Source organism: Symphalangus syndactylus, chromosome 12, assembly GCF_028878055.3.
Source record: "Symphalangus syndactylus isolate Jambi chromosome 12, NHGRI_mSymSyn1-v2.1_pri, whole genome shotgun sequence".
Taxonomy (NCBI): Eukaryota; Metazoa; Chordata; class Mammalia; order Primates; family Hylobatidae; genus Symphalangus; species Symphalangus syndactylus.
This window is the reverse complement of record NC_072441.2, coordinates 126,974,802-126,999,910: the sequence shown is the minus strand read 5'-3', so window position 1 is coordinate 126,999,910 and position 25,109 is coordinate 126,974,802. Positions and strand designations below refer to the sequence as shown.

At 38.8% G+C, this 25,109-nt stretch overlaps 1 protein-coding gene across 2 annotated transcripts in view; it reads left to right on the top strand.

Annotated features, from left to right (window-relative positions):
• The first annotated feature begins 10,182 nt into the window (after nt 1-10,182).
• The window catches only part of C12H1orf185 (chromosome 12 C1orf185 homolog), a 46,371-nt gene continuing 31,444 nt past the window's right edge, over nt 10,183-25,109 (top strand). For both annotated transcript variants that reach the window (XM_063627565.1, XM_063627566.1), the window contains exons 1-2: nt 10,183-10,230; nt 20,348-20,453. In XM_063627565.1, coding sequence (XP_063483635.1) covers nt 10,227-10,230; nt 20,348-20,453 — 110 coding nt within the window. In that variant the 5' untranslated portion in view covers nt 10,183-10,226. The remainder of the gene's footprint in view (nt 10,231-20,347; nt 20,454-25,109) is intronic.

Genomic DNA, 25,109 nt, shown 5'->3' with positions numbered 1-25,109 from the left:
AAGAACTGCCATCCAAGAATACTGTATTCAGCAAGGAAAGATAGTCTTTCCATGACAAACAAAAACTAAGAGAATTTACCACCACCAGTCCTGTCTTACAAGAAATCATAGAGTTTTTCAATCTGGAAGAACAAAACACTAACGTGCAAAAAGAAAACATTTGGAAGTATAAAACCCACCAGTGAAATTAATTACAAGGACAACCACAGAATATTTCAATATCTTAATTATGGTGTGCAATCCATGCATACCTCTAGAATGAAGCCTCAAAGACAAATATATCAAAAATAACAATAGCTATAGCAACCTGTTAATAGATAGACAATATAAAAATATGTAAATTTAGGCAACAAAATGTGTGTGGGGGGGGTGGAGTTAAGATACAGAGTTTTTTTAGTTTATCTTTTGTTTCTATTTTTTTGTGATCTAAGTTGTCATCTCTTTAAAATAACTAGTTATAAGATTTTTTGTAACCCTCATCATAACCATTATGCAAAAAGCCTATAATAGATACAATAAAAATAAGATGCCATGAGTTAAAACATACTACTAGTAAAAACCACTTAACCACAAAGGAAGATGGGAAGAAAGGAAGAGAAGAGTTACAAAACAACCAGGAAACCATCAACAAAATGGCAGGAGTAAGTCCTTACTCATCAATAATAACACTGAATGTAAATGACTCTATTCTTTAATTAAAAGTCACAAAGTACCTGAATGTATAAAGAAACAAGACCCAGTTGTGTACTGCCTGCAAGAAACCCACCTCACCTATAAAAACACACATAGACTGAAAGTGAAGAGGTGAACAATGTTATTCCATGCAAGTGGAAAGCAAAAAAGAGCAGGAGTAGCTAAACTTATATCAGATAAAATGGACTACACATCAAGACTATAAAAAGAGATTAAGACGGTCACTGTATAATGATAAAGGGGTCAATTCAGCAAGAGGATATAACAATTATAAATATTTATGCACCACCACTGGAGCACCCACGTATATAAAGCAAACTTTAATAGATTGAAAGGAAGAGATAGACTGTAATACAGTAATAGTAGGTGATTTCAGCAGCCTACTCTCAGTAATGGACAGATCATCCCCCCACAGAAAATCAACAAAGAAACATTGAGGTTAAACTGTACACTAGACAAAATAGAACTAACATTTAAAGTCCATTTCACCCAAGTACTGCAGAATACACTTTTTTTTTCCATCAGCACATGGAACATTCTACAAAACAGACCATATATGAGGTTGTAAAACAAGCCTCAGCAAATTGAAAAAAGTAGAAATAATGCCAAGTATCTTTCTTGACCACAATGGAATGAAACTAGAAGTCAGAAACAAGAGGAACCTGAGAAATTACACAACGCATGGAAATTAAACAGCATGCTACCAAATGTTAAATGGGCCACTGAAGAAATTAAGAAGGAAATTAAAACACTTCGGGAGTGGAGGCAGAGCAAGATGGACAAATAGAAGACTTAATTGATTGTCCTCCCAGCAACTATCCACAACAATTGAACAACGGTTCAATCCACAATTGAACAACTATCCACACAAAAAAGCACCTTTATAAGAACCAATAATCAGAGGAACAATCATAGTATTTGGTTTTAAGTTCATATCACTGAAAGAGGCACTGAAGAGGGTAGGAAAGCATTTTGAATTGCCAGTGCCACCCCTTCCTCATCCCCCACAGCAGCTGTGTGGTGCAGAGAGAGAATCTGTGTGCTTGGAAGAGGAAAAGTGTAGTGATTGTGGGACTTTGCACTGGAACTCAGTGCTCCCTGTCACAGCAGAAAGCAATACCAGGCACAACTCAGAGCCTGTGGAGGGAGCATTTAGACCAGCCATAGCCAGAGGAGAATTACCCACCCTAATAAAACCATTGTCAGAACTTGAGTTCCAGCAAGCCTTGCCACCATGGGCTAAAATGTTCCAGAGCCCTAACTAAACTTGAAAGGCAGTCTAGGCCCCAAGGACTGCAATTTCTTGGCAAGTCCTGCTGCTGTGCTGAGCTTGGAACCAGTGGACTTGGGGGCAAGTAACCTAGTGAGACACCAACCAAGGCAGCCAAGGGAGTGTTTGCACATCCCTCTTCCATCTCCGGGCAGCACAGCTCGCAGCTACAAAAAAGACTCCTTCCCTCTGCTTGAGGAGAGGAGAGGGAAAAGTAAAATAGAGTTTGTCTTGCAATTTGGATACCACATCAGCCACATAGGATATTGCACCAGGCAGGCTGGGCGCGGTGGCTCACGCTTGTAATCCCAGCACTTTGGGAGGCCGAGGCGGGCGGATCACAAGGTCAGGAGATCGAGACCACGGTGAAACCCCGTCTCTACTAAAAAATACAAAAAATTAGCTGGGCGTGGTGGCGGGCGCCTGTAGTCCCAGCTACTCGGAGAGGCTGAGGCAGGAGAATGGCGTGAACCCGGGACGCGGAGCTTGCAGTGAGCCGAGATTGCGCCACTGCACTCCAGCCTGGGCGAAAGAGCAAGACTCCGTCTCAAAAAAAAAAAAAAAAAAAAGGATATTGCACCAGGCAGAGTCTTCAGGCTCCCATTCCAGGTCCTAGCTCCTGGATGACATTCCTAGACACACCCTGAGCTAGAAGGGAATCCACTTCCTAGAATGGAAGGACCCAGTCCTGGCAGGATTCATCACCTGCTGACCCAAGAGTGCTTGGGTCCTGAATAACCAGCAGCAATACCCAGGCAGTACTTGCCATGGGCCTTGGGTGAGACTCAGAGACATGCTGGCTTTAGGTGTAACCCAGCACATTCCCACCTGTGATGGCTATGGGGAGAGCCTTCTTCTGCTTGAGAAAAGGAGAGGGAAGAGTAAAGGGGACTTGGTCTTGCAGCTTGGGTACCAGCTTGGCCATAGTGGGGTAGAGCACCAAGCAGGCTCTTGGGATCCCTGATTTCAGGTCTTGGCTCTTGGACAGCATTTCTGGACCTGTCCTGCGCCACAGGGGAGCGCATTGCCCTGAAGGGAGAGTCCCAGGCCTGGCAACATTCACCACAAGTTGATTGGAGAGCCCTTGGGTCTTGAGTGAATATCAGGGGTAGCCAGGCAGTACTTACTATGGGTGTAGTGTAGTGATGGTCATGGGGAGAGACTTCTCTGCTTGTGGAAAGGGGAGGGAAAAGTGGGGAAGACTTTGTCTTGTGGCCAGGGTGCCAGCTCAACTGCAGTAAAATAGAGCACCAGGTAGCTTCCTAAGGTTTCTGACTTCAGGCTCTCAGATGACATCTCTGGGCCCACCTGGAGTCAGGGGGAACTGGCTGCCCTGAAGGGAAGTTTGCAAGCCTGGCTGGCTTTGCCACCTGCTGATTGTAGAGCCCTAAGGCCTTGAGTGAACATAGGTGGTAGCCAGGTAGTGATTACCACAGGCTTTGGGCGAGACCCAGTACCATGCTAACTTCAGGTTTGAACTAGCACACTCCCAGTGGCTCTCCCAGCTGTAGGCATCTCAGCACACAGAGCAATATTCCATTTGTTTGACAGAAAGTAAAGGAAGGCAACAAGAGTCTCTGCATTGTAATCCAAAGAGTTCTTCCTGGTCTTATCCAAGACCACCAAGGTGGTACCTCTAGGAGTCTGTAAGAGCTATAGTGTTACTCAGCTTGGGGTGCCCCCTAATACAAATATGGCTCCGATGACCAAAAACTTAGATCACAACACCCAAGTCCCTTCAAATATTTGAGAAGCCTTACTAAAAAGAACAGGTACAAACAAGCCCAGACTGCAGAGACTACAAAAAATACTTAACTCTTCAATGCTCAGACACCAACAAACATCCACAGGCATCAAGACCATCCAGGAAAATGTGACCTCACCAAACAAACTAAGGCACCAGGGACCATTCCTGGAGAGAGAGAGAGATGTGACCTTTTAGACAGAGAATTCAAAATAGCTGTTTGAGGAAACTCAATGAAATTCAAGATAATACAGAGAAGGAATTCAGAATCCTATCAGATAAATTTAACAAAGAGATTGAAAGAATAAAAAAGAATCAAGAAAAAATTCTGGAGTTGAAAATGCAACTGACATACTGAAGAATGCATCAGTCTTTTACCAGCAGAATTGATCAAGCAGAGGAAATAATTAGTGAGCTTGAAGATAGGCTATTTGAAAACAGAGGAGACAAAAGAAAAAAGAATAAAAAAAAAAGAAGCACTCCCACAAGTTCTAGAAAATATCCTCCAAAGGGCAAATCTAAGAGTTTTTAGTCTTAAAGAGGAGATAGATGGGGTAGAAAGTTTATTGAAACATAATAACAAAGAACTTCCCAAATCTAGAGAAAGATATCAATATTCAAATACAAGAAGGTTATAGAATGCCAAGCAGATTTAACCCAAAGAAGACTGCCTCAAGACATTTAATAATCAAACCCCAAAGGTCAAGGATAAAGAAAGGATCCTAAAAGCAGCAATGGAAAAGAAAGAAATAACATGCAATGGAGTTCCAATAGGTCTGGCAGGAGACTTTTCAGTGGAAACCTTACAGGGCGGGAGAGAATGTGTGACATATTTAAAGAGGTGAAGGAAAAAAAAGTTTATTCTATAATAGTATATCCAGCAAAAATATCCTTCAGACATGAAGGATAAAAAGACTTTCCTAGATAGACAAAAGTTGAGAGATTTCATCAACACCAGACCTGTAATATAAGAAATGCTAAAAGGAGTTCTTCAATCTGAAATAAAAGAACGTTGATGAGCAATAAGAAATCATCTGAAGGTACAAAACTCACTGGTAATAGTAAGTACACAGAAAAACAGACTATTATCACGCTGTGATTGTGGTGTGTAAACTATTAATAATATCTTGAGTAGAAAGACTGAAACGTGAACTGATCAAAAACAGTAACTACATCAACTTTTCGAGACATAGTAAAATGAGAAAAAAAATTTGATTAAAAAAGGGCAAATGATCTGAACAGATATTTCTCAAAAGAAGACATCCAAATAGTCAATAAATATATTTTCAAATGCTCAACATTACTTATCACCAGCTATCTGCAAGGAAAAATCCCAATGAACTATCATTTCATCCCAGTTAAGATCGTTATTATAAAAAAGACAAAAATAGCAAAGCCTGGTGAGGATGCAGAGAAAAGGGAACTCTTATATACTGTTCATTAGAATATAAACTAGTACAACCACTATGGAGAACAGAATGGAGGTTCCTCAAAAAACTACAAGTAGAACTACCACATGATCCAGCAATCCCACTACTGGGCATTTATCCAAAAGAAAAGAAATCAGTATATCAGAGTGACATCTGCACCCCTATGTTTATTGTAGTACTATTCACAATAGCCAAGATACGGAATCAACGAAGGTGTCCAGCAATAGATGAATGGATAAAGAAAATGTGGTGGCCGGGCATGGTGGCTCATGCCTATAATCCCAGAACTTTGGGAGGCCAAGGTAGGAGGATCACTTGAGGTCAGGAGTTCGAGACCAGCCTGGCCAAAATGGTGAAACCCTATCTCTGCTAAAAATACAAAAATTAGCCAGGTGTGGTGGTGGGTGCTTGTAATCCCAGCTATTCGGGAGGCCGAGGCAGGAGAATTGCTTAAACCCAGGAGGTGGAGGTTGCAGTGAGCTGAGATTGTGCCGTTGCACTCCAGCCTGGGAGACAGAGACAGAGACTCTATCTCAAAAAAAAAAAAAAGGAAATTTTGGCATAGATACAGAATGCAATACTATTCAGCCACAAAAAGAATGAAATTCTATCATTCACAACAACATGGATGGAACTGGAGGACATTATGTTAAGTGAAATAAGCCAGGCACAGAAAGACAAAAATTGTATGTTCTCACTCATATACGGAAGTTAAAGTAAAGTTGACCTCATAGAAGTAAAAAGTAGAATTGAGGATACTAGAGACTGGGAAGTTTAAGGGGAAAGGAGAATAAGGACAGATTTGTTAAAGGATACAAAATAACAGCTAGATAGGAGGAATAAATTCTAGTGTTCTATACCACTGTAGGAGAATTATAGTTTGAAATAGCTAGAAGGTGGATACTGAATGTTCACAACACAAATAAATGATAAATTTGTGAGATGATGGTAATTACCCTGATCTGGTCACTATATATGTATGCTAACTACCCTGATCTGGTCACTATATATGTATGAAATATCACTATGTATGCCGTGAATATGTACAATTATTTGTCAATGTAAAAGAAAAATGTGGTGGCCAGGTGCAGTGGCTCACATCTGTAATACCAGCACTTTGGGAGGCCAAGGTGGGTGGATCACCCGAGGTCATGAGTTTGAGACCAGCCTGGCCAGCATGGTGAAACCCCGTCTCTACTAAAAATACAAAAAATTAGCCAGGCGTGGTGGGACATGCCTGTAATCTCAGCTACTCCAGAGGCTGAGGCAGGAGAATCGCTTGAACCTGGAAGGCGGAGGTTGCAGTGAGCCAAGATCATACCACCACACTACAGTCTGGGTGACAGAGCAAGATTCCATCTCAAAGAAAAAAAAATAGAGAGAAAAAGAAAAAAATGTGATATATATACACAAAGGAATATTATTATATTGTTAAGTCATAGAAAAGAATGAAATTCTGTCATTTGCAGGAATGTGATGAAACTGGGGGTTATTGTTACATGAAATAAGCCCAACACAAAAATACAAATACCTCATGTTCTCACTTATATGTGGGAGCCTAAAAAATGGATCTCTCCTAACACAGAGAAATAATAAATGTTTGAGGGGATGTTTATTCCAATTATCCTGGTTTTATCATTATACATTGTGTGCTTGTACCAAAATATCACATGTACTCCATAAATATGTACAACAATTATGTATCCATAAAATTATAAATAAAAAAGGGGATCTCATGAAGATAGTAGATTGGTGGTTGCCAAAGGTCAGAAAGAATGTGGGGAGGGAGTTGATTAATGGATATAAACATACAGTTGGATAGGAAAAATAAAACCTGGTATTTGATAGATCAGCAGGGTGACTGTAGTTAATATTAATCTATTATGCATTTCAAAATAACTAGAAGAGAACAATTTGAATGTTACTAGCATATAGAAAAGATATAGCCGGCTGGGCGCGGTGTCTCACGTCTGTAATCCCAGCACTTTGGGAGGCCGAAGCGGGCGGATCATGAGGTCAGGAGTTTGAGACCATCCTGGCTAATACGGTGAAACCCCGTCTCTACTAAATATACAAAAAATTAGCCAGGCGAGGTGGTGGGCACCTGTAGCCCCAGCTACATGGGAGGCTGAGGCAGGAGAATGGTGTGAACGTGGGAGGCGGAGCTTGCAGTGAGCTGAGATCGCACCACTGCACTCCAGCCTCGGCAACAGAGCGAGACTCCGTCTCAAAAAAAAAAAAAAAAAAAAAAAGATATAGCCAGGTACAGTGGCTCACATCTGTAATCCCAACATTTTGGGAAGCAGAGGCAGGAGGATCACTTAAACCCAAGAGTCGAGACCAGCTTGGGCAACATAGTGAAACCCTGTCTCTACAAAAAAAAAAAAAAAAAAAATTGTTTTTAATTAGCTGGGTGTGGTGGTGCACACCTGCAGTCCCAGCTACTCAGGAGGCTGAGGTGGGAGGATGACGTGAGCCTAGGAGGTCGCACCACTGCACTCCAGCCTGGGTGACAGAGCAAGATTCTGCCTCAAAAAAACATAAAATAAAATAAAAAATAAGATATATTTAAGGTGATTGATATCCCAATTACCCTGATTTGATTCTATTATATCAAATTATCACGTGTACCCTGTAAATACACATCTATTATGAATCAGTAAAAATATAAAGTAAATATGAAAGGACATAGATCAGCTACATTGTTATCCTTGATAGAAAGAAAAAAAATAATTTCTCATAGCATCTTATTTAGGGACTATTTGGGAATAACGAACATTATTTAGGGATGTGGCAAAAGCCATCCTCAATAAAAATCTTGTAGCAAATATAGTAATGTTTCTAGTCAGTTTATGCAAAAGCTGATCCAACTAATTTAAGAAGAAATTTAAGAAGGAAGGTTGAAATATCACCTTGCTTTATATAACGTTGAAATTTTCTGCAATCACTGTAACTATAAGGTTTATAGCATTTTTAAATGTGGGAAGAAACGCTTTGATAGCATAAGGTGTGAGAGGTCATCTGAAATTAAGGATAGTGGTAGATGGAATTGAAAGCTTGAGCAAAAAGCAGAGGTTTAGAATAACCGCAGTACATTTATAGATCATCGAGAATAAAATGTCAAATAAGCTGACTGAAGATGAAATCCTACTCCAAAGAGTTAAAGAAACTAACAACAGATATTCTTGAGTTTGCAGGATGACGCATAAGAAACAACTTGCTGAAAAGCTGAAACTTCCTTTGCTATTAATAGTAAGAAAACGAAACTGACTAAAATCAGTTGAAACCAATATGGCCAATTAGAGTTTGTGCAGAATGAATTTGCTGACATTACAGCCTGAATTTCCACCATATGTTTTTTATTAACTCCCCCTGAATTTGCACATGGGACCCATGAGAAAGCATGAAGAGATAAGTACACATACCTGAGGACTTTCCAGACCTCCCTTTCCTTCCACCAATCACCTACTGATTTCAGAATGCACCCCCTGAACTTTTCTAATAAAAATACTGCCTTGAAGCCAGCATAGGGAGACAGATTTGAGTTGGACTCCTATCTCTTTGTTGGTTGACTTGTAATAAAAAGCTTCTTTGCTGGGTGTGGTAGCTCATGCTTCTAATCCTAGCAGCTTTGGAGTCTGAGGTGGGAGGATCACTTGTGCTCAGGAGTTTGAGACCAATTGGTGCTGGACAATATAGTGAAATCCCATCTCTATGAAAAAAAATTTAATTTAAATTAGCTGGGTGTGATGGCACATGCCTGAAGTCCCAGCTACTTGGAATAGTGAGGCAGAAGGATCGTTTGAGCCTGGGAGATTGAAGTGGAAGTGATCCATAATCAAGCCACTGCACTCCAGGCTGGGCAACAGAGCAAGACCTTATCTAGAAAAAAAAAAAAAGTGTTTCTTTTTTCTTTTCTCAAAAACCCAATGTCATAGTATTTGCTGCAATCACATTGGGCAGTGAACCTCTTTTGCTTGATAACAAAGATATATATAATGCATTGGATTTAATTTACTTTAAAAATAAGCAAGCTAGGCACGGTGGTTCACATCTGTAATCCCAGCAGTTTGGGAGGCCAAGGTGGGCAGATCACCCAAGGTAAGGAGTTCAAGACCAGCCTGGCCAACATGGTGAAACCCCGTCTCTACTAAAAATACAAAAATTAGCTGGGTATGGTGGTGGGTGCCTGTAATCCCAGCTACTTGGGAGGCTGAGGCAGAAGAATCAGTGGAACCTGGGAGGCGGAGGTTGCAGTGAGCCAAGATCATGCCACTGCACTCCAGCCTGGGTGACAAGAGCAAGACTTCATCTCAAAAAAAAAAAAAAAAAGCAAAGCAGAATTAACCAAAAAATGTTCCATAGCCTACCTGACTACTCACATAAGCGATTAGATTACGGAATGTACATTTATAGTTCATCAAGAATAAAAAGTCAAATAAATTTATGATGAAATATATAGTATAGTAATGGATCTATAATTTCAGAAAGCTAAAAGGTTGCCCTTTTTTGAAAAAAATGGTAGATTATATCCCATAAGTACTGCTTTAGTGGCATGCTGTAAATCCTGATATACTGTGTTTTCATTTTATTTGTTGAAAATATCTTTTTATTTTCCTTTGAGACTTCCTCTTTAGAGTAATGATTATTTAGAAATGTGTTATTTAGCAGTTATGGTAGTTTTCAATGATTTCTCTGTATTAGATAATGTATCGTGTACTTGGAAAGGATATGCATTTTGCTCTCATTGAGTTGAATGTTATATAAATGTCAACTAGATCCAGTTGATTGATGGTGGTAACATCGATACGTGGCTACCAAGGTTTCCCTGGGGATCATCTCCACCCCCATCAGCCCAAAGGGAGAAAGATCATAAAGAAAATTGCCTGGAATGTTTTTATGACATCACTTCCACTCAAATTCTATTGGTTAGAACTCAGTCATATGGCTTCACCTAAAGGTATGAGAAGCTGGGTCATGTAGTCTAGCTTTTTGCCTGGGAAGAAGAGGAAAATATATTTAGATGAACAACCAGAAATCTCTTTCTATTCTCTGGAAGAGCTTGTATAAGATAAGAAATACTTGAATCATGGGTATACAGTAGAAATTGTAAAGTTATTGGGGCTTTCTATTTTCTTTGGGGGAAATTTTGTAACTACTGATTCAATTTAATGGATACTGTTCATATATGTTTTCTATTACTTCTTGAGTCACTTTTTGTAAGTTACTTTTTAGGTATATATTATTTTGTATAAGTTTTAAAATATATTAGCATAAATTCATTGAAAGTATTTATTTTAACCTCTGCTCTGTGATTATGTTTTCTTCATTTTTAATATTATTTATTTATGCCTTCTATTTTTTTCATTTGGTTAATCTTACTAGAGATTTGTCCATTTTATTAGTCTTTACCAAGAATCATAAATTTTATTTCATTAATTTCTGTTCTTTATTATTTTCTTCCTCTACTTTCTTTGGGTTTATTTTGCTGATCTTTTTCAACTTGTAATTTGTATGCTAAGCTCACTAGTTTTCAAACTTCTTTTCTAATATATGCACTTAGGGCCATATATTTTCCTTAAATTTGGCTCCAGCTGTGTTCCTATGAGTATTTATGCATAGTATTTTCATTATTATCTGGTCCTATGTATTTTCTAGGTTCCGCTGATTTCTTCTTTAATTAATGAGTTATTTACAATGTGATTTTAAATTTCCCCAAGCACAGGAGCTTTTCTTAGGGTATATTTTAGGTTATTAATGTAGAGATTAATTGCATTATTGTCAGAGAACATGGTATATATAATAATGATTTTATAAAACTTGTTGAGTCTTGGCCAGGTACAGTGGCTCACACTTGAAATCCCAGCACTTTGAGAGGCCGAGGTGGGAGGATCCCTTGAGGCCAGGAGCTCAAGACGAACCTGGGCAACATAGAGAGATTCTATCGCTACAAAAACTTTAAAAATTAGACAGTGATGGTGGCACACGTGTAGTCCTAGATACTTAGGAGGCTGAGGTGGGAGGATCAGTTGGGCCCAGGACTTTGAGACTACAATGAGCTATGATCATGCCACTGCACTCCAGCCTGGGCAACAGAGTGAGATCTTGTCTCAAAAAAAAAAAAAAACCCAAAAACCACGAAACAAACAAAAACTTGTTGAGTCTTGCTTTATGGCCTGATATTATATGCATGTTAAGTTTCAGATGTTTTCCTTTTTTTTGAGACTGAGTTTCACTCGGTCACCCAGGCTGGAGTGCAGTGGCACAACTCTCGGCTCACTGCATCCTCTGCCTCCTGGGTTCAAGCAATTCTCCTGCCTCAGCTGCCCCGCTAACTGGGCACTATCAGGTGCACGCCATCATGCCTGGTTAATCTTGTGTATTTTTAGTAGAGATGGGGTTTCACTATGTTGGCCATGCTGGTCTTGAATTCCTGACCTCAGGTGATCTGCCTGCCTTGGCCTCCCAAACTGCTGGGATTACAGGCATGAGCCACTGCACCCAGCCATTATGTTATTAATTTCTTATAATATTATCTTATTTATTCCTTGCTGTAATTCTGTGAGATAGTATGATTCTCATTTTTCAAGTGAGAACATTAAGATCCACCCAATATAATAAGTAGCTTTTCAAAGTTCACAGATCCAGTTAGGCTTATATCAGATCAAAGCAGACACCAACTATAAACAATCAATATGGTCCACTTTACATACTGGCTGCATATCAGCCCTGCATATATTTCATTACAGATTTTTAAACCTCAGAGTAAGGATTATTCTTATTTTAAACAGATTTTTATCCCCCTTAGGTCCCCCATGCAATGTTTCACACATATTTGCTGTTCAACAGATATTTGTTGATTGGACTAAACCACTTATATACAGCATAAACCTAAGAATGAAATCTGGCAAAACTCAAGAAGAGCAAAATAAACAAGTATTTTGTTAATACTCAAAAATAAAAGCAGGACTTATAGCTCTGGAAGCATTGCAAAAAAAATCTGAAAATACTCCTGGTACAAATACTTAGTACTTCTGATTTAATATATAGGTCTATAACATATAAATATGTAACACATAAATATATAAATATGTGAATATAGACAGGCTGAGGAAGAAGAACCTACAAATGCAATTATAGACATAGAGTTGGGAGGAAAACCAAGTGAATTTAAGTTACAGACATTAAGGCAAGAGAGGGAGAAAAATCAGTAGTGACCTTTGGATTTTGTGTTAATGAAGTTATTAATCACTGTGGAAATAGAAGTTGCATGGAAGTAGAAATTTTTATTTTAAGAAGTTTGGCTATAAGTGGTAAGAAAAGGGCCAACTGTAAGCTGGAGGGTGCTGTAGTGAGACAGTTTTATTTATTTTCATGTGGAAAAGTCATAATCAGGCTTAAGACTTAATCCCTTTGGCTACACTATTTCTTACAGTCTAAATCTTAAGATTCGGCTTAAGTGTCATTTCTAGAAAACTGTTTTTGCATTGGGCCAAACTGCCTCTGTTGTTATACCACTGTAAACAGGTTATTCTCTTAGCACTCAGGACATTTTAAGGAACATATATGTTTAAATGACTTGCCCCCTTCTAGATTGTATGCTCCATAATCATGTGTTACTTTTCTTCTCCTTTTTTTTTTTTTTTTTTGAGATGGAGTCTTGCTCTGTCACCCAGGCTGGAGGTGCAATCTCAGCTCACTGCAACCTCCGCCTCTTGGGTTCAAGCTATTCTCCTGTCTCAGCCTGCTAAGTACCTGGGATTACACATGTGCGCCATGACGTCTGGCTAGTTTTTTGTTTTGTTTTGTTTTTAGTAGAGAAGGGGTTTCACCATGTTGGCCAGGCTGGTCTCGAACTCATCACCTCAGATGATCCGCCTGCCTCGGCCTCCCAAAGTGCTGGGATTACTGGTGTAAGCCACCATGCCCCACCTGTTACTTATCTTCGAATCACCAATTCTTGACTAGTAATTGGCAATAGAAGATTATCAGGCAATGTTTAACTATGCAGCCTTAAAAAAAAACTTTCTCCTATCTTTCTATAGATCTTCCTATGTCTTTATTTTGTATTATTCTTCCTATTATTCTTCCATTATAACACCCATAATACTTTTAAATTGAACTTAAAAAATATGTGTGTCCTTCCTACTAAGCAGCATACTTCTTGAGAGAAAGAACCTTATCTTATCCATGTTTTAATACTGGCATCTATCATTATCCATTGAATATTTAATCATTTATTGAGCAACCAGTCATTATTCTAAACTCTGAGAATACTATAGTGGTTCTAAGAAGACAGACAACAGACAATAAACCAATAAATAAAGAATATTATTAATGATTATTATTAAAGACAAAGAAATAGAGTGATAGAGTGACTACTGAAAGTGGGGAGTTACTTTAGATAGGATACTTAAGAGTGGAGTCAAAAAAGTAAAAATACTATCTTTGTATATAATGTGACTTTATGATATATATTGACTAAACCTTTAGAGTAGGAGCAGAACTTAGTGATCACACAGTCAAGCCTTCTCATTTTACAAATTGATTTGGACAGAAAGCGACACTCGTTGAAGGTATTAGCAAATATGTAATTTTTCTTTCCCATGGTAAAATGTTTTGGAAACTTTCATGTTCTTTAGATCTCATTGAAATTCCCCTGAGAGGTAAATGATTCATTTAAACCAGGGGCCGGAATGGTGTACTAATCACACTTATTTTCTGTCCTAATAGAGAATTTTTAAGGAGAGGAAAGGTAGGAGGGCAGAGATTCTCAGAGGTGAAAGCTAAGTGGGATATAAACACAGTGATAAAAATATAGAAGGTGCTACAAGGAGACTTGTAATATCTAAATAGATGAGTCAGGAATTATATATGAAGCATTAAAAAATTTTTTTTCTGATTTTTCTAAGATATTCATGGTAGCAAATTTGATATAAAGGTCTAGAGTGAAAATTGTACCTATAAGCCCTTACCCCAGGAATAACCAATGTTGATTATTTTCTTTATACAAATAGTTTTTGCTATCTCTCTCCCTCTCTTTTTTTTTTTTTTTAACAAAATTGAGATTATATTATGTCTATATTTTTTAAATATTTGAGAAAAAGAAATCAGCCTTGGCAAAAAAGTGAGACTCTGTCTCAAAAAATTAAAAAGATTAGCCAGGAATGGTGGCATGTACCTGTAGTCCTAGTTACTTGGGAGGCCAAGGCAGGAGGATCAGAGGATCGCTTGAGCCCCAGGAGCCCAAAGCTATAGTGAGCTATGATTGTGCCACTGCATTCCAGCCTGAGCAACAGAGTCAGGCCTTGTCTCCAATACATATTGGAGAAAAGCAGAAAAAGGAAAAGGAAAAAGAATAGTAAACACCCATGTAATCTCCTCATAAATGAACATTTTTTTGTTCAGCTAAGCTTCAGATCTGTAATTTTTTTTTTTTTGAGACAGAGTCTTGCTCTCTCGCCAGGCTGGAGTGCAGTGGTGCAATCTCAGCTCACTGCAACCTCCAACTCCCTGGTTCAAGTGATTCTCCTGCCTCAGCCTCCCGAGTAGCTGGGATTACAGGCACATGCCACCATGCTCAGCTAATTTTTTGTATTTTTAGTAGAGACGGGGTTTCACCATGTTGACCAGGATGGTTTTGATCTCCTGACCTCATGATCCGCCCACCTCAGTCTCCCAAAATGCTGGGATTACAGGCGTGAGCCACCGCGCCTGGGCCAGATCTGTAATTTTTTTAAAGAAATGAAATATTGGGCATGGTGGCTCATGCCTGTAATCTCAGCTACTCAGGAAGCTGAGATGGAAGGATCACTTGAGGCCAGGAGTTCAAGACCAGCCTGGGCGATATAGAGAGACCCCCCTATTTACCCGCCACTCCATAAAAGGCTGCTCCGAAGGTAGTGAGTCTTAATTGATTGTGCACAGTCAGTTGCAGATCAAACTCCTTGTTCAGTTCTTTCTTCTCTCATCACTACTGCACTTGGCTAGTCTAAAAAAGTGTTTAAGAAAAGAAAAACCAATGAAATATTATAGATGAAGTCTAAGTTTGTGTTCTGTCCACAGTACCATCCACTGCTTTCCCCACCGAAAGACAACTAATACTAAAATTTGGTGTACTTTAATACTTTTTAAATATTTAATTGTTAAAAATAGTATTTTATGTTTTCTTTAAATGTGCATAAGTGAAATCAGTACATAATTGGAATCATTGAATATACATTTGTAGATCTTGCTTTTTTATATTATTTTTTCAGTTTTATTCATACTGACACATATAGATCTAGTTTATCGATAAGTCATAAGTGGTAAGTTTGATGAAGTTTCAGTCAACAGACCTATAGAAGCAACACCCAGATCAAGAAACAGAACATTCCCAACATCCCAGAACTCCCCCGATGTCGGTGTTTGAACTTTTTGTCTGCCTTCTTTTGCTCAGCATTACGTTTATAAAATTTATCCATTATGTTGTGCATAGTTGTAGCTTATTCTTTCTCATTGCTGTAAATATTTTGTTTTCTTTAATTAATTCAACTTTTAAATTTACCCATTCAACTATTAATTGGCATTTGGACAGTTTCCAATTTGTGGGCCATGTCAAGTAGTGCTCCTGTAAATATTTTAGTACATGTTTTTGTGAACACACGTATGCTCCTCAGTTGGGTATTTGTCTAAGAGTTGAATTGCTGGATCATAAGTATGCATGTGTTCAGCTTTCATAATAATGCTAAACAGTTTTTTAAAGTATTTTACCAAATTACATTCTCACCACCAGTGAATGAGAGTTCAGGCTACTCTGCCTCCTTGCCAGTACTTCATATTTTCTTTTTCATTTTACCACTGTATATAGTGGTCATAGTATCTCATTGTGGTTTAATTTCACTTCCTTAATGATTAATAACATTTTTACGTGTTTATTGGCCATCTAGATTCTCTTTTATGATACTCTTAAAATTTTGGTTGTTTTTTATAATTGACATAATTGTGCACATTTATGGGGTACAGTGTGATATTTTGATACATGTGAACAATGTGTAATACTCAAACCAGGGTTATTGGGCTATCCCTCACCTCACACATTTATCTTTGTATTTAGAACATTACAATTCTTATCTTCTAGCTATTTTGAAATATATAATACATTATTGTTAACTGTTGTCACCCTGCTCTGCCATCAAACATTAGAGAACATATTCCCTCTAACTGTATGTTTGTACCCATTAACCAATTTCTCATCATCCTCCCCTCCCCCACTCCCTTCCCAGTCTCTGATAACCACCATTTTACTGTCTTCTTCATGAGATCCCCTTTTTAAGCTCCCACATATGAATGAGAACATACAATTTTTGTCTTTCTGTTCCTGGCTTATTTTACTTATGACTTCCAGTCCCATCCATGTTGCTGCAAATGTTTCATTTGTTTTTAGGACTGAATAATATTACATTGTGTATATATACCACCTTTTCTTTATTCATTCATTTATTGATGGACACCTAGATTGATTCCATATCTTGTCTATCGTGAATAATGCTGCAACAAATACAGGGGTACAGATGTCACTTTGTTATACTGATTTCCTTTCCTTTCCTTTGAATATATACGCGGAAGTGGAATTGCTGAATCACGTGGTAGTTTTATTTTTAGGTTTTTGAGAAAACTCCATATTGTTTTTCATAATGGCTGTACTATTTTGCATTCTCACCAATAGTCTATAAGTGTTCCCCTTTCTCTGCATCCTTGCCAGCATTTGTTATTTTTTGTCTTTTTGATAATAGCCATTCTAACTAGGGTAAGATAATATCTCATTGTGGTTTTGATTTGCATTTCCCTGATGATAGTGGTGCTGAACATTTTTTCATATACCTGTTGGTCATTTGTACATCCGTTGAGAAATGTCTATTCAGATCATCTTCCCATTTTTAATCAGATTATGTTTCTTTAATGCTGAGTTGAGTTCCTTGTATATTTTAAATATTAATCCCTTGTCAGACGAATAGTTTGCAAATATTTTCTGCCATTCTACAAGTTGTCTCTTTGCTTTGTTGATTGTTTCCTTCGCTGTGCAGAAGCTTTTTAGTTTGATATAATCTCATTTATCTATTTTTGCTTTTGTTACTTGTGCTTTTGAGGTCTTATTCATAAAATCTTTTCTCAAACCAATGTCCTGAAGCATTTCTCCTATTTTTTTTTCTAGTTGTTTTATAGTTTGGGCTCTTACATTTAAGTCTTTAATCCATTTTGAGTTGATTTTTGTGTATGGTGAGAGATAAGGGTCTTCTGCAGATGGATAGCCAGTTTTCCCCGCAAGAGGTTGTTCTTTCTCCGGTGAGTGTTCCTGGCACTTTGGCAAAAATCAGTTGTCTGTAGACATGTAGATTTATTTCTGGGTTCTCTATCCTGTTCCATTGGCCTATGCTGCTGTTTTTTATGCCAATGCTATGCTGTTTTGGTTATTATAGCATTGTATAATAACCAGCATTGTAGTATATTTTGAAGTCAGATAGTGTGATACCTCCAACTTCTTTTTACCCTCAGGATTGCTTTGGCTATTCAGGGTGTTTTGTGGTTTTGTACACATTTTAGAATTTTTTCCTATTTCTGTGAAGAATTTCATTGTTATTTTGATAGTGATTGTATTGAATCTGTAGATTGCTTTGGTTACCCTAAATTTTTAACATCTATACTTAACTGTTTTTCTAAAAAAAAAAAAATCTAAAGATATTCACTGCCTCTATTCCTTACCCAATCTAGATGATAAAGTCCCTTAGCAACATTTAAATTACTACTATTCCCCCACTTACCAGTTCTATTCTTTTTTTTTTTTTTTTTTTTTTTTTTTTTTTTTTTTTTTGAGGCGGAGTCTCGCTCTATTCTTTTGAGAAAGCTGTTTGGCCTCAATTTGCCTCATCTGTTTTCTCATATGTAAAGTGCAGAAATCATAGTATTTAACTTATAGAATTTGGAGAAGTAAATAAGTTAATGTTTATAAAGCACTTTGAATAGTGCCTGGCATATAGTATTTGCAGTATAAATGTTAGATGTATTTTTCATATATAGCATCATTATAACTTATTTAATTGATTTCCTAATTTGGGGCATTTGGAGTTTTTATGTTAAAAGTATCACTTTGAGAAATAATCTTATATAACATTTTTGTACCACTAATTAATTCCTGAATGTAGACATTTCTGATCTCAAAGAAAACTAAGATTTGACAGGCACTATCTTGAAGCTGGAAATTACTTAGGAAACAATAAAAATAGGGAAACGACAAAAGTCTTTATCATGTCATATTCTTAGTGGAACTTGATAATATATTCACACAAAGATCTTCAATTAGTTTTATACTCAATCTTTTCCCAAAATAATATACTCCTCAGTTGTCTTAAGGTTCAAGTTCTATAAAGCCGCCTATGAAAGCTTTCTTTCTCAGCTGGGCGCGATGGCTTACGCCTGTAATCCCAGCCCTGTGGGAGGCTGAGGTGGGTGAATCACTTGAGGTCAAGGAGTTAGAGACAAGCCTGGCCAACATGGTAAAACCCCGTGTCTACTAAAAATACAAAAATTAGCCAGGCGTGGTGGTGTGCGCCTGTAGTCCCAGCTACTTGGGAGGGTGAGGCAGGAGAATCACTTGAACCCGGGAGTCGGAGGTTGCAGTGAGCCAAGATCTCACCACTGTACTCCAGCCTGGGTGACAGAGCGTCTCGCTCAAAACAAAACAAAAAAACACAAGAAACAGAAAGCTTTCTTTCCTTCTTTTGTTTTTTGAAAGCTTTCTACGGTTTACTTTATGCAGCTTTCAGAATCTTAAGGAAGACTTGACCAACCTATAATTACCCCATGCCTTCTTCATTCCTAATTATTTTTAATACATACCAGAATTATGATAATTTGTAGCAGGGATAGGATAATAGGAAAAAAAAAAAAACCAGAGGTCTGGCTTTAATTTGCTGCATAACCTTAGTTTATTACTTTTCTTTCGTGGACCTCAGTTTTACCATCTGTAAAATAAAGGGTAATACCGTATAATTCCTATAGGCTTTTCCAATTATAAAATTGGTGATATACTTTTACTTTATATTGCTTTCATTTAGCTTTCTTTCCTCTTTTTTTTTTTTTTTTTTTTTTTTTTTGAGAGACAGGTTTTGCTTTGTTGCCCAGGCTAGAGTGCAGTGGAGCAATTTTAGTTCACCGTAACCTCAAACTCCTGGGCTCAAGCAATCCTCCCACCTCAGCCTTCCGAGTAGCTGGGACTAACAGGCAAATGCCATCACACCTGGTTAATTTTTTTTTGAGACGGAGTCTCAGGCTCGAGTGCAGTGGTGCTATCTTGGTTTACTACAACTTCCACCTCCCAGGTTCCAGTGATTCTTCTGCCTCAGCCTCCCGAGTAGCTGGGACTACAGGCATGTACCAGCATGCGCGGCTAATTTCTGTATTTTTAGTAGAGACAGGGTTTCACTATGTTGGCCAGGCTGGTCTCGAACTCCTGACCTCAGGCACTCCGCCCGTCTCAGGCTCCCAAAGTGCTGGGATTACAGGCGTGAGCCACGGCGCCCCGCCCCTGGTTAATTGTTTTTTAACTTTTTGTAGAGATAGTATTTCACTCTATGGCCGGGCTGGTATCCAACTCCTGTCTTCAAGATCCTTCCGCCTCAGTCTCCCAAAGTGTTGGGATTACAGGCATGAGCCGCCACGCCCATCCTCATTTTACCTTTTAGATCAAACTTGTAAAGATTTCTAAGATCTTAAAAATTCCTCATATTTGTTACTTTATTACTCTTATCTGCCTCCTTATAGAGATTGATAACACAAATCTTAAAATGAAAATCTTAAAAAGTCTTATATTGGAGGCCTGCCAGGAATGATACTGGAGAAAAAAGAAAAAAAAAAAAGCTAGACTGAGAAGGAAGAAAAACAGATAACAAGGTGGTGGCAGCTGTACAAACACAAACGAAACCTAGGTTTCAAATATTGGCATCGTCAAAGAAATGTGCCCTGGGCCATAATCATCAGGAGGCCATGTGTAATTCTCTAATCCAGGGTCTTGGAGTTTATTAGAATTGCATGGGACTAGAATTCCCATCTCCCAATCTCCTGGTTAATGTCTTAACACTACAACATGCTATATCATTTGAAGTTTATCATTCAGTTTTACCTAGAGAATAAAAACACATGCATGAAATAATCTTTTGTAATTTGTTTGTATAGGTTTTTTTAATTACTTGACCTATTTTCTGGCTGCTGGTGCTGTCACTTTGGGAATTGGTTTCTTTGCTTTGGCATCAGCTTTGTGGTTCCTGATTTGCAAACGAAGGTAAGGATTATTCGAATATTTCTTTAACCTTTTTTTCTTTTAAAAATTCAATAAAGGACTTTTTCAAATGAAAGTAAACTTAAATAACTATGATAGTATTGGTTGTGTAGTTTGGGATTTGGTTATAGACCCTTTGGTTGGGGACGGAAGGCTTTACATTTTTTAAATAGCCTCAAAAAAGAAGTACTGGTGATAGGAATGTTCATGCATTAAAATTTTGAAGGATAACAAGACCTACTTTCTTTTCTTTTTTTTTTCTTTTTTTGAGACAGAGTCTTGCTCTGTCGCCCAGGCTGCAGTGCAGTGGCGTGATCTTGGCTCACTGCAAACTCCACCTCCTGGGTTCACACGATTCTCCTGCCTCAGCCTCCCAAGTAGCTGGGATTACAGGCTCACGCCACGATGCCCGCCTGTTTTTGTATTTTTAGTAGAGACGGAGTTTCACCATGTTGGCCAGGCTGGTCTCGAACTCCTGACCTCAGACGATTCGCCCGCCTCAGCCTCCCAAAGTGCTGGGATTACAGGCATGAGCCACCACACCCGGCCTTTATTTTCTAGAAGACATAGGTTTGATTGTAATGGAAGGTGAAAACGTTTTTAAAAATTGACTCCCAATTTTAGAGATTGAAAACATTACAGAAAAGGAAAGAAACATTTTCTTTAGGAGATATTTGAGAAAAAAGCTGACAGAATGCCCTGGTATGGTCTGAAAGTAGTCTTTTGCCAGAAACAGAAAAAAGATGATTTGACACCTTAATTCCTTTCAACTGTAAAATTTGCTGTTTCTAATTATTAAATCATTTCAGGCCGGGTGCCGTGGCTCACACCTGTAATCCCAGCACTTTGGGAGGCCAAGGCGGGCGGATCACCTGGGGTCAGGAGTTTGAGACTAGCCTGGCCAAAATGGTGAAACCCTCTCTCTACTAACGATAAACAAAGTTAGCCAGGTGTCGTGGCACACACCTGTAGTCCCAGCTGCTCGGGAGGCTAAGACAGGAGAATCGCTTGAACCCAGGAGGCAGAGGTTGCAGTGAGCCGAGATTGTGCCATTGCACTCCAGCCTGGGTGAAAAGAGTGAAACTCCACCTCAAAAATGCATACATACATACATACATAAATTCAGTGTTTGCATTGTCTAATGTTTAAAATATATAAATTGTAACATAATCTTCCCACACAGTCTTCCAGTGTTCCTCGTTGCAAATGAATACACACTACCCATCTACATTCAGAAGTCAGAAACCTAGAAATTATTCACTTATTCATTCTTCCAACAAATATTTATTAGGTGCTTGCCATTGTTCTAGGTATTGAGGTTACAACTGTGAACAAGTTAAAAAAGTTTCTGTTTCATATATTTGCAATGCCACTAGCAGGGGACAGACAATGAACAAATAGTCAGGATGTGTGTGTACTAAGGTAGGTTGTATTTAATCTAAGATCTGAGTTAGAAGGAACCAGACATATGAAGACTTTGTGCAAGAGCTGTCTAAACTGAAAGCAGAACAAATACAAAGACCCTAAGGAATGGTCTTGACGTGTTTAACAAACAGAAAGAAGGCCAATGTGAATAATCTGCAGTGAGAAAGGGAAACAATCACGAAATTGAAGAGACACGTAAGAGCCAGATCGCTTAAGAATTTGTAGGCTAGAACATGGAGTTGGATTTTATTTGTGCCATTGGCAGTTTCTAAACAAGGGGAATAGCACCATCATCGTAATAGCTAGCACTGACTGCTTTCTACATAGGCACTGTTAAAAGTGCTTCATATGTTATCTCATTCAGACTTAGCCCCCATGAGGTAGAAGTAATATTACCTCCATTTGAAAGACTATCCTAGGCCTGGTGCGGTGACTCACGTCTGTAATCCCAGCACTTTGGGAGGCCGAGGCAGGTGGATCACTTGAGGCTAAGAGTTCGAGACCAGCCTGGCCATCATGGCAAAACTTTGTCTCTACTAAAAACACAAAAATTAGCCGGGAATGGTGTCGTGCGCCTGTAACCCTAGCTACCTGGGAGGCTGAGACACGAGAATTGCTTGAACCCTGAAGGCAGAGATTGCAGTGAGCCAAGATCCCACCACTGCACTCCAGCCTGGGTGACACAGCGAGACTCTGTCTCAAAAATAAATAAGTAAATAAACACTATTCTACAGCTGATTTACATTTTAATAACTGTTTAAAATTGAGGTGTAGTTTACATACAAGCAACTGCATAGATCTGAAATGTACAGCTATCAGTTTCAACAAATATACACCTATGTAACCACCACTCTATCAAGATACAGAGCTTTTCACTGCCCTAGAAAGTTCTGTCATGCTCCTTTCCAGGCATCATTCCTGACCTCCTACCTCAGAGGCAAGAATTATTCTGGTTTCTATCACCACAGATTAATTTTGCCTGTTCTCGGATCATATGGACTTTTTATGTCTGTTTTTTTCACTCAACATAATATTTTGGAGGCCGGGCGCAGTGGCTGACATCTGTAATCCCAACACTTTGGGAGGCTGAGGCGGGCAGATCTCTTGAGGTCAGGAGTTGGAGACCAGTGAACAGTGAAACCCGGTCTCTACTAAAAGTACAAAAATTAATTGGGCATGGTGGTTCATGCCTGTAATCCCAGCTACTCGGGAGGCTGAGGCAGGAGAATCACTTGAACCCAGATGGCAGAGGTTGCAGTGAGCCGAGATTGTGCCACTGCACTCGAGCCTGGGCAACAGAGCAAGACTCTGTCTCAAAATAATAATAATAATAATATTTTTAGATTCATTTATATTGCATTTATCCATCCATAGTTCATTGTTTTATTGAGTAATATTCCATTTTATGAATATACCTTGGTTTATCTATTCTTTTGTTAATGGACATTGGGGTCATTTTGTTTTTAGCTCTTAGGAAAATGGCTGCCATAAACATTCTTGTATAAATCTTGTACGTATAAAGTACATGTACTTTCACTTTTCTTAGGTAAATACCTAAAACTAGAATTGTTGGATCATATGATTAGCTTTATTAGAAACGGCCAAACACTTTTCAGAAGTGTATATACACTCTCACCAGCAATGTATGAGACTTCTGATTTACACTTTTAAAGATATTTTTAAAATATCTTTATGTCTCTATGAAGCCTGAGTTTTAATGGAGCAAGAGTGAAAGCAGAGAGACGAGTCAGGAGACTATTGCAGAGTCCGGGTGAGAGTTTACGGTGTCTTGCACTCACATGGAAGTAGAGGAGATGAAAAGATGGAGTTGGATCTGGGATAGGTTTGCAGGTAGAGTCAGCAGATCTTGTCGACAGATTGGATGAAAATGGCAGAGTTAATGCTGACACGTAACTTTTTACCGTAAGCAGATAGGTAGTTTATACTTTACTCAGCTCAGTTAAGCTCAGCCATTTACTGAGACAAAGAGATGATGAAAGGGAGGAGCAATTTAGGGGGCTGGTGATAAAAATGAAAGACATCCTTGAATCTCCCCACTCCCACTAAACTTGAACTGTCACTAAATTCTATTTACTTTACTTCGTATATTGCTCATATCTACTCAATTATCTCCTTTACCACTGCCACCATCCTATCCAAGTTCTCATTATCCCCCACAGAGACTACTGCAAAAGGAGTTAAAATTGACTCCACCTTCAGTATCTTACTCATTTAATCTTTTCTCCACACTTCTACCAGATATTCTCCAAGGGCAAATCTGATCAAGTCACCCTACCCTTTTTTTTTTTGAAATGGAGTCTTGATCGGTCACCAGGCTGGAGTGCAGTGGTATGATCTTGGCTCGCTGCAACCTCTGCCTCCCAGGTTCAAGCAATTCTCCTGCCACAGCCTCCTGAGTAGCTGGGACTACAGGTGCATGCCACCACATCCAGCTAATTTTTGTATTTTTAGTAGAGACAGGGTTTCGCTATGTTGGCCAGGTCGATCTCGAACTCCTGACCTTAGGTGATCCGCCCTCCTCAGCCTCCCAAAGTGCTGGGATTACAAGTGTGAACCACTGCGCCTAGCCCAAACTACCCTTCTACCCCACACTCACTGTATTTTAAAGGACTTTTCATTGCCTTTGGATTAAAGATAAAACTTTAAAGAGCTTACATGGTCTACCCCCGCGCATATTCCCCAATCTCATCTCCCACTTTCCCTCTTGCTTTCTATGTTTCTGTTACATTGTCCTAATCTGGCCAGTAGGTCTTTGTGTATGATATTCTCTCTGTCTAAAATATACTTACTTTTACATGTCCCCTCTTCCACCACATTCTACCTAATAACTACTGCTGTTTCTTCAGATGCCCAGTTAAATCATCCCTTCCTTAATAATAAAGGCTTCCCTGGCCAGGAAGCCTTTCTCTCTCTCTCACTTACTTGTGGTTGCATGGGTAAGAAAAGATTACGGTACTCTTCCATTGTGAGTCAATTCAGTTTTCTTCCTCCTATTTATTTATTTTTGAGGCAGGGTCTCACTCTGTCACCCAGGCTGGAGTGCAGTGGTGCAATCTAGGCTCACTGCAACCTCCACCTCCTGAGTTCAAGCAGCTCTCCTGCCTCAGCCACCCTAGTAGCTGGGATTGCAGGCGTGTGCTACCATGCCCAGCTAATTTTTGTGTGTGTGTTTTTAGTAGAGACAGGGTTTCACCATGTTGGCCAAGCTGGTCT